We start from the raw sequence: 10435 nt of genomic DNA on the forward strand, positions 1-10435 counted from the left end.
AATTGTATTGCAATCTAAAACATCACTTTTCAAAACAAGAAACCCATAGGCAGCACTATTTTGAGCATATCCTATAAACATACAATCAGATGTTTTAGATCCTAACTTTCTTTTCTTAGGTTCAGGTAACATGACTTTAGCAAGACACCCCCACACTCTTAAATATTTCAAGTTAGGTCGATGACCTCTCCAAAGTTCATAAGGTGTCTTACCTGTAGTTCTGAGGTATTCTATTTAATAAAAAACATGCAGACAATGAAGCTTCACCCCAAAGATTATTAGGAGCATGAGAACTAACTAGCATAGAATTCATCATTTCTTTTAAGTCCTATTTTTCCTTTCAACTACGCCATTAGATTCAGGAGAATAAGGAGGAGTTATTTCATGTATAATGCCTTCTTTTTCACAAAATTCATTAAATGCAATATACTCACCACCACGATCAGATCTAACTCTTTTAATTTTCTTATTTAATTGATTTTCTACTTCAGCTCTATAAGATAAAAACATGTCAAATGCTTCATCTTTATGCCTTAATAAATAAACCTTAGTGTATCTAGAGAAATCATCTATAAAAGTCACATAATAACATTTACCACCTCTTGTTGGAGTTTGCTTTAAATCTCCCAAATCAGTATGAATTAAATCAAGCAAATTAGATTCACGTTGCACAGGTGGACATGTCTTTTTGGTTAATTTACATTCAACACAAACATCACATTTATTATGTTGTTTATCACCAAGAGAAATTATACCAAGACGATCTAATTTAAAAACATATGAAGAACTAATATGTCCTAATCTAGCATGCCAAATATCATATGAATCAATCAAACATGCAGAGGGAATATTTTTATTCATAATTGTAGAGATATCCAACACAAATAAACCATTACTATAAAATCCTTCGCCTACAAAGCCCCCACATTTTGAAAGTAACACTTTGTCGGATTCAAAATTAACTGTTACACCCGCTTTGCTCAATATAGACACAGACACCAAATTATAACTCATATGAGGCACATATAAAACATTACTTAGAGAAATGGTTTTTCCAGAGGCGAGTTTTAAATCCACTTTTCCTATACCAAGAACATCAACTGTTCTCAAATCACTTAAAATGATATGTTCCTTTCCTTTCCCTATAGTTTTATAAGATATGAACATTTTTATTTGCACAAATATGTGAGGTAGAGCCTGAGTCTACCACCCATGGTTTTTCCTTCATTGAAAATATTGTATGAGAAACAACATTCACAAGTATATCATTTGTCAAAACTTGTAAATTAAATTTAGAATCGATAGCTTGGTTGTTTCCATCTTTGTAACTATATTGAGCAATATGGTGTCCAATTTTTGGTTTAAAAATTCTATTGTAAGGGCTTTTCAACAAAGTAGATTCCATAATAATAATAATAATAAAAATTAAAGTTGCAATCACGTACAAAATCAAATGGATGAATAGTAATGATTCAATTTCAAAAGCAAATACTACCTCCGTTCCTTTTTAATTGTCACATTTTGACATTTTACACAAACCAAGACAATCAATAAATATTGCTACTTTTGATACAATAATTTCTATTTTTACTATAATAACCTTATTTATTTAATATCTAATTACATATATTTCTCCCTCCACAATAATAAATAAGGGTAATATTAGTAAAATAACATTTAATGTTGCATTGAACTATGTAAAGTGACACTTAAATAGGAACAAAAAAATTCTTCAAAAGTGACACTTAAAAAGGAACGGAGGGAGTATATGACACTATAAGGTTCGGCAATTTAGTTTGTTAATTAATTGTTCAATGAGAGTTGTGTACCTTGTATAAGGACTCCACAAACCTTAACTTGCGGTCACAGTTATGGATAAATTTCAAGATTGTTGTACCTGATGTGTAGACAGCAACCGCAACACCGCAACTTTGAATAATAACGCAGCAACCGCAACTTTGAATAACACCGCAACCACCGCAACTTCAAATAACAATGAACCAGATTCTGCAAAACAAACTAGAAAGTAAATCTGTAAAATCACGTTAGTATTAACCTGAGCCGTCACGAAGACTGCCCTTGGAATTTATCCGCCTCAATGTGCGCAAACTCCCCAGGATTCAACAGGTCCTTCTCCTAGTTATGGAGGTTACAGAACAGCAAGAATGATAATTTTATCAGGTAGATGTTTATCTCAGGAGTTAGAAAATTGGAGAAGAGAACAAAATTTTCTATTTTCTTTTGTGAGGTATGCTTGTATATTCTTTCTGTGTAGAACACGTTCATAAATTACTAACAATATAAGTTATTGATACTTATCAACAAAGTGGAAAAGTGATTTCTATATATGTGCCAAATTGATACGTTGCCAATTTAATATTGACCCGTTAAACATTAATTAAAATCAGTTACAAATTAAAACTAATTTTGCAAAATTGATGGAAAGGCACATGATGGAAAAAACACGTTTTATTCCACTAATAACGAGTCATTGACTAAGTAAATGGAAAACTATAACTTTTGAAATATAAAAAATTGTATAAAAATACAACATAAACTACATGTGTATTCACAATCCATGTTTCATGTGCATTTATTTATTTTTCATTTATATTTAGGAAGACCCATTTTGGTGTTTAAAATTTGCGTTTGGGCCGATTTAGTCGCTAAACAAAAAAACCTAAAGTAGTCTCTGAAATTTTTATACCGGAGATAAATTAGTCCCAATAAATTAGTCCAACTTAGTATAACAGAGAGACTAATTTGTCCCCGTATGAAATTGTTAAGAGATTATTTTGGGTTTTATTTGTCATGATTAAATTGATTCGCACTAAAATTGTGAAGGGTCAAATTAGGCCTTCACTCTTTTATTAAAAAAGACATTTTTTAATTACAAATGTGTTAAAAAAAATCAGAATATTTAATTAAAAATGTGTAAAAAAATCAGAATATTGTGTTTTTTCTCCTAAAGAGAGCAAAAATCCTAAAAATAAATAAACTACATTTTTTAATTGATTCATGGAATGCATGTTAAAACATTACAAAAAAAAGACTTAGGGCGTGTTTGGATGGAGGGTTTAGGAGGGGAATGGAAGGGAGGGTTTAATTTTCATTTATAAATTACAAACACTATGAAATGTATTTTAGAAAGTTAACATATTAACATGATAAACGATGATGTAATCTTTCAATCACACTTAATTTATTTTAGAAAAACATTATAATTTTAAAAAGAAAAGTAAACCCTCCCCTCCATTCCCCTCTTAAACCCTCAATCCAAACACAAATTACCATGTCAAGCTTCCAGTTCGAGGAAAAGCATGCAAAATATTCCGAAGGTGATTGCTACAAGCCTACAACAAAATAAAAACGTTAACTAGAGGAAAAATTGAGTAAAAGATGAAAAAGTAAACAAATAAGAAAGGATGCAAAATCTTACCAAGGAATGAAAAGGGGAGTTGAAACTGTTGACAGAAACGTGAGAGTCGAGATTTGAATTAATGTTTCTTTTCATTGCAATGCATTTTCAATATATTGAACCTCTATTTATATTGATGCATAGAAAACTGTAGTAGTAAATAAGTAAAGGAGTTTTCTAACCTGTGCAATGTTGCACAACTTAAGCCATAATTAATGCACTTTTCTTTCTCTCTCTTATTAACTCTTTTTATTGTCATATTAATTAGCATTATTTTCTAATTGGATGATGGAAACCGATTACGGTGATAACAAAAAACTTTCACCATCTCCTTTGTTGTAACGGATGATAGAGACAAATTCCATTTTCTTCACTTGATAAAAAGAAAGAAACACGTTGAAAGAAAATGAGAATACAGAATCAGTATTTTATGAATCTTTCTTCAATCAAAAATAAAACTTGGATCAGAATAAATCTTGCTGCTGGTGGTTCTCCCAGAAACATCACAATCCAATTCAAAACCGACGCCCCGTAACACTTCATCGTTGACACCGTAACAACTCGAAACCAACACCCCGCGTTAGAACTTCCATTTCAATCATTCGTCGACATGGGCCCGACAAAGGAGGAGGCGCATGATTGTTTATGTCCTATGGCGGAGAGGCAATGATTCGTACTTAGGAGATCTATCCCAGCGTGACAAAGATTGTTGTAACGAGTAAGGGATGGTGAATATTGGAACTGTCATTTGATTTTAATCAATTAAACCTTGATATGTAGAGGTTTCGGTGATCGGATTCGACGTTGCCAAAGCTTGCCTGACTAGTGCGGTGTTTGTGGATGGAGGTTGATTGTTATGTTGTACAAGGAACATGGTTGCAGAATACGAGTCGGAGTAGACTTGTGCTTAGACGGTGATGGTGATTGTGATCACAACAATGAAGATGATGAAAGTTTTTTTGTTAACACCGTAAATAAAAATCTGTTTCCATCATTTAGTCAAAAAACAAAATAATCTGTTTCCATCATCCAATTAAAAATTAGTAATGCTAATTAATATGACAATAAGAAAAGTTAACGAGAGAGAAAGAAAAGCGCATTAATTATGGCTTAAGTTGTGCAACATTGCGCAGGTTAGAAAACTCCTTATAAATATCATCATTAATATAAGGTCCCTTATTTTTTTGTATCAATAAAGAAAAATGTGCATGAGTTGCATAAATATGACATAGCATTTTTTTTGTTGTTGAAGGGAATGACATGCACTCTTTGTTAATTATTATAAGCAATAAATTCACTTTTTAGATTTGTACCAAAAAAAAAAATTCACTTTTTAGATTTATTGAAATGTAATATATGGTCAGTATATTTATCATGACAATTGTCTTACACTTCACTTTTTTTTTAATTAGATTCATTCTTATAGGTCTTACACTTGACTTTTTGGTGAGGCCATGTAATGTTTATAGTTCAAGTCATGATGGAGACTTGTTTTCTGAGAGTTGGAGCTTATGTTTTCTCAGAATATGTGTGTACCCCCTTAAGAAGACGGATCTAAAAATAAAATAAAAAACGAGTATCCTATAGTTCCATACTTATTAACATAACAATATAAAATCATATTTATTTTAGTCTAAACACTATTAGACCCCTAACCATCAAAATTTGGAAAACTCTAAGCTATTATACATATGTTCAGTTTCTTGACACATTTGGGGTAACTATGACAGACAAATGTATATACTAGATAGATCTATCTACCTGCGAAATATCAATTTTTTTTGTACTATTAACATATTTTCCCTTGTTTACAATAGCTTTCTGATAACTTCTAAACGATGATGGTATTAAGCTTCAGAGCAGCTTATTCCTATGTTTTTTTTTTTTTTTGTCTTCAAGTCAAACAGACATTGTCATTGAGCTCATATGAGCGACCTTGTCTCGGCAACTATTTTGTTCTTCCTTCACATGATTGGAACACAAAACCGCCTTTACTTTCAAATCACAGTAGCTTAGCTTGTTCCTATTGTAGTTGTAGAATGGCATGACTTAACAATTAGGTGTATAAATAACTCATGTCACGGATGTTGTAAAGTAACTCGTTTGGTGAGGTAAACAATACAGAAGGAGTTTTAAGCAATAGGTTTAGAATTTGAACCTTGGAAACTAACATAACCAAACTAACATTTCCCTATTAAAAATAAACTGAAGATGTGGATGGTGACCATTGTTGGTTCATTAAAAAGAGACAAAATGGTAGTAGTAATATACATTTAAGAGTTGAATAAAAAATATCATCAATAGACTCCCCCAAGGTAAACAACTTCAGCTTGTGCCGAGGCTCTCTTGAACTGCAACAATTCTGACATCAACTTCGATCCAAATCCTACGTATAAATTGGGCTTCACTCTCATCTTTTCTAGCACAGGCGAATGGAGAAGTAGAAATCTCATAAAATCTAATTCAGATTTGATCCCAGAGATGCCTTCAATCCCCACTTGTCGCACTCGGATGAGCATGGATGGCTCCAGGAAGATATCTTCCCAACAAAAGGAGGCGGCTGCTAAAACGACAGTATCCTTCTCACGTTTTGCCTACATGCAATTGTTACAGATCTATAAATCAAAAGGGGAAGGTTTGTACACATAGGAAAAATAAAAAGTATATTTATACTCTGAAAATCATATTACATGAGTCCCTGATTTATAGGGTTCTACTGCACTAAATCTGTAACCCTACCTAAATTGAACCTGACTTGTAACTTCTGCAGGCAATCGTAACTCAAGTGTACAAGTTTTAGAAAATAACTTCCAATACTAGATTGGGAACTTGAAAGACACTAAAAAAAATACTGAGCAAAAAAAAAATTGTGATTTCTGGAGATTAATATTTTGACATAAAAGCAAAAACACGGTGTGAAAGTGCAACCACAAATCAGCAAGCAAATAAAAGAAAAGTCAAGCCAAACTAAATGAGTACTCACAAATATATTTAATTCTTTAAGATTAGGCGAGCTTCTGAACACACATAGAGCAGTTGAAATTTCCTTCAAGTCATTGAAGTTTATACTTAACCAAAGATATGTTAGATTAATACAAGGTGTAGGAAGCTTTGCTGGAACAACACCTGCAGCCAAATACTGATGTACAACAGAAAAATTGCTCTAGATCAGAATATAATGTTTTAAATGCTTGCAGATCAAGAGTTGCATGCTAATGAAAGTGGTTCATTTTAAATTTGTGGTGGGGATTTGGGGTGAGGGAAACTAAACAATTTTAGGTGAGTCACTTTCCATAGTAAAATTCAACATTCAGATGCTCGAGCATTATACCTTTAAAAAATAGCCGTTAACAACCAAGCCTTGTATGTGATGTAGATGAGCAAAAAAATTGAGCAAGTTATTGGAGCTTCCATGCAATCTACTTTGATTGCTTTTAGAGTTCAAATACAAACTTAAATCAACAAATACATAATCTAATTGGAAAGTGTTGTCAAAGCTAATATCCTTAAATTTACCAAAGATATCCAAAACCTTGAGATTTGGTGCCTGAATGTTTATTCGGGTGAAACCATCAAGTTCTGTCAATGTCAACTTTTCAAGCAGAGGGCAACTAGATATCAAATTCTCAAAATCATACTGAGACATGCTAACGTGATCCAAATCAAGACTTTTTAAGTTCTTCAAGCCTTCAATCGTCGATGGAGGTTTAAGCAAACAATAATATAATGTTAGATGATGTAAACTTTGACAAGAAAATAAGCACAAAGGTATCTTATACGGTTTTCGTTCGGATATTTGCAGCACAAGCTCTTTGATAGACCTTTTGGTTAGATGAAAAATCCACCTATCAAGAGCAGTCTCACTAATGAGATTGACACCACAACGAGAGATCTCGAACTTGTTGATTGGCCCAGAATAGAGTAAAAGTACATGATCAATAATTTCCATAAGCTTTCCCTTGATATCTAATTTTTTTTTGGAATATTCGGATGTTGCAGAGACACATTGTTTATCAAACACAAGATTTGGTATTGTGGCCCATTTGTACCTCCATTTATTGGATAAAACACTTGTTCTCACAGCTTCCCTAATTGGCAAGTGTGACAGAATCTTGTCTATTACATCACCTGGTAAATAACTAATTCTATCCGGCTCCCCATCTATCATTTTTAGGCGGGTAGACTTTGATGGTTTTCTCGCCTTTAGATAAATATATCCAAATTCAAACGAATGGAACATACAAGAATAAGAAAACAGACCAAGTTAGTGTACATCCATTTATGTAAAATTTTTGCTAGACCCACATCTATAGATATTTAAAACACAAATTACTCTTTTGAATTCAAATAACAAAATGGTGTTTGGTTACAAAGATTGTTTACTATAATGTTGTAATTTTGCATTAGAGCTAAATGTTGTGTGATAGCATTGAAACATTTTGCAAACAAAGATAAGAAAACTATAATGTGACAGGGCTCTGTATATTTAAGAGTGAAAACCCATTTTGATCTTCACAATTTTCGTGTGGGCCAATTTAGCCCCTACAACAATAAAACCCAAAATAGTCTCTGACCTTTTTATACCGTGGACAAATTAGTCCTGACTCGGTATATAACATAAGGACTAATTTGTCCACATGACAATGTCATTGACTAGTTTGGGTTTTATTTTTGTTATAGACTAAATTGATCCACCCAAAAATTGTGAAGGACCAAAATAAGTCTTCACTTTTGTATAAAAAAAAAACATTTTTTTTAATTAGAAATGTGTTAAAAAAAATCCTATTACTGTGTTTTTTCTCTCCTAAAGAGAGCAAAAATCCTTAAAAAAAAAAAAAAACTACATTTTTCTCCTAAACCATGTACTGATCTATATAACAAGACAACATTTCAATCAATAAAATTCATTGAATGCATTTTAACATTAAAACATTACACGAAAGAAGACTTAGAGAAATCACCATGTCAAGCTACGGATCGTAGTGTCAGGAAAAGCATGCAACAATGTTCCAAATGTGATTGCTACAACAAAATTTAAATGTTAATTAGAGGAGAAAAATGAGTAACAAAGAAAGAAAAAACAGATATGAAAGGGTGCAAAATCTTACCTTGGAAGAGAAAGGAAGTGGGGACGCGATCGGAGAAAGTAAGGGTTTTAAAATGGGGAAATGGATATTACGCATTTATGTAATTTCGCCCCCGTCATTTCTGCGAATTACCCTGTTATTATGTTTAGAAGATTTCAATCGTGTAAATTCTAAAAAAAAAAAAGGCCAAAGTGCAACTTTGGCCTCTTATCTTTCAAAAAGTTGCGATTTTGGCCCCCTAACTTTGAAAACTACAATTTTGGCCCCCTAATTTTGAAAACTGTTGAGAAGGCGACACGTGTCCAAAAAAAGGGGTCATTTTGAAAAGATAAGGGGTCATAATCGCAACAGTTTGAAAAGATAAGGGGTCAAAAGACATATTTCCCTTATGTTAGGGGGTTAAAAGAGCATATTTCCCTAAACATGGGGGGCTAAAATTGTAGTTTTCAAAGTTAGGGGGCCAAAATCGCAACTTTTTGAAAGATAGGGGGCCAAAGTTGCACTTTAGCCAAAAAAAAAAAATCTTCTTCTTTCTCTTTCTTTTAGACCTCATGGACCATGACATGTGATCGTTTAAAACAGCTGATGTGGCTTGTTGAATTGGTTTGTTTTTTTAATTTGTTATTTAATTAATTCTTTTTAATTCATTTTTCTTTATTAAACACGGCATCAAGATGTTGTCTTCTGAGAAATCATTTGGTTGAGAGTTTCTCTCTTCAACCTCGAGAAACTCGGTTCGAGACCTGGCAACTAGAGAATATATTTGTCTTTGTGCTTTTTATGTCAATTAACTTCTCTTGAAATTGATCCATTAACTTCTTTTTGTAATTGATCCATCTCATCAAAGATTTGGTACTCCTTGCTAGTAACTTTGTGGACAAAGGAATCCACAATTATGATCATATATACTTATTTGACTCATTGAAAGTGATTTATTGGTCATTCACTCTCGTTGTCAGTGCACTCGTGAACACACCAGCTCTCCCAGTGGCAATGAAGGGTCTTTCTATCGATCAGCTTCGAAGTCTAAAATGATAAAGTTTGTTGGAAACACAAACTTATCCCCTTGCACCAAAACATCATTAATCCTTCTTTTCTGGTTGCTTTATGGATCTGTCTGCAAGTTCACAATAGTGGACTTAACATTTCCAATCACAATTGCTTGGAGATTGGTTTAGACATTAGATTCATGTTATCTCCTAAGTAACAAAGTTTTCCTATAGTAAATTTTGTCTATATAACAAGTAATGGTGAAGCTTCTTAGATCTCTCATATGTTAAATTTGACTTAAAATTATGGATTTGTGAGGGAGCAAAATCGTAACGCGGTTTTGCTATCGTGACGCGATTTCGAAGGCAGGGAGCATGGTTTTCCTGAATTAAAATCGTAACACGGTTTGTGGATAGGTTTTGTGTACCTTGGGTCGTACGCAATGAATCGTGATATGATTGGGATAATCGTGACACGATTGTGTCAGATGCAGGGCTGCTCTCTCCTCCATAGTATGTCATATTGGACCGAACTGGGTTACCAATCTTGGTGTATTTGTTTTCATTCTTGCTTTCTTATCATGTTGCTTTGATTATGCTTGTGATGATGTTTTACACATAGTTTTAGAACTGTTTTGTTGTTGTTATTGCTCGAGACTACTTTACTCATTGACCACAAATCCCTTTGATCCACACATCTTTGTTTCATTGGTGTGATTTTGTCTGAATTCTCAACATCATCTTAGCAGGTATCTTGTGTTGCAATAACATACTACATTATCTACCTATGACCAAGTTTTTTTAATTCTCTCAAATCTATTATTTCAGTGATAATAACTTCTTGAGAAATTCTGCATAGGAATCCATTTGTTATAAAGCTTTAATCAGAGCAATGTTGATATGTCATTGTTTCATAACTGATGACACTCTGTCATTACTAG

The 10435-nt window shown here is 32.9% G+C and overlaps 1 protein-coding gene across 2 annotated transcripts; it reads right to left on the bottom strand.

Annotated features, from left to right (window-relative positions):
- Nucleotides 1–5503: 5503 nt before the first annotated feature.
- On the bottom strand, nucleotides 5504–8677 carry LOC146952609 (F-box/FBD/LRR-repeat protein At1g13570-like). Of its 2 annotated transcripts, XM_085703752.1 has the most exons (5): nucleotides 8527–8677; nucleotides 8380–8440; nucleotides 6750–7619; nucleotides 6402–6557; nucleotides 5504–6012 (listed from the first exon to the last, which is right to left on the bottom strand). In XM_085703752.1, exons 2-5 carry the CDS (start codon nucleotides 8380–8382, stop codon nucleotides 5716–5718), a joined length of 1326 nt encoding a protein of 441 aa, XP_085559878.1. In that variant the 5' UTR covers nucleotides 8383–8440; nucleotides 8527–8677; the 3' UTR covers nucleotides 5504–5715. The 2 variants fall into 2 exon arrangements, with proteins under 2 accessions (XP_085559878.1, XP_085559870.1); XM_085703744.1 differs by lacking the exons at nucleotides 8380–8440; nucleotides 8527–8677 and having other exon boundaries at nucleotides 5549–6012; nucleotides 6750–7783.
- Nucleotides 8678–10435: the final 1758 nt, after the last annotated feature.

The sequence above is a fragment of the Medicago sativa genome, chromosome 1 (genome assembly GCF_051527215.1).
Source record: "Medicago sativa cultivar Bolivia chromosome 1, Bolivia_mono, whole genome shotgun sequence".
NCBI classification, from domain to species: domain Eukaryota; kingdom Viridiplantae; phylum Streptophyta; class Magnoliopsida; order Fabales; family Fabaceae; genus Medicago; species Medicago sativa.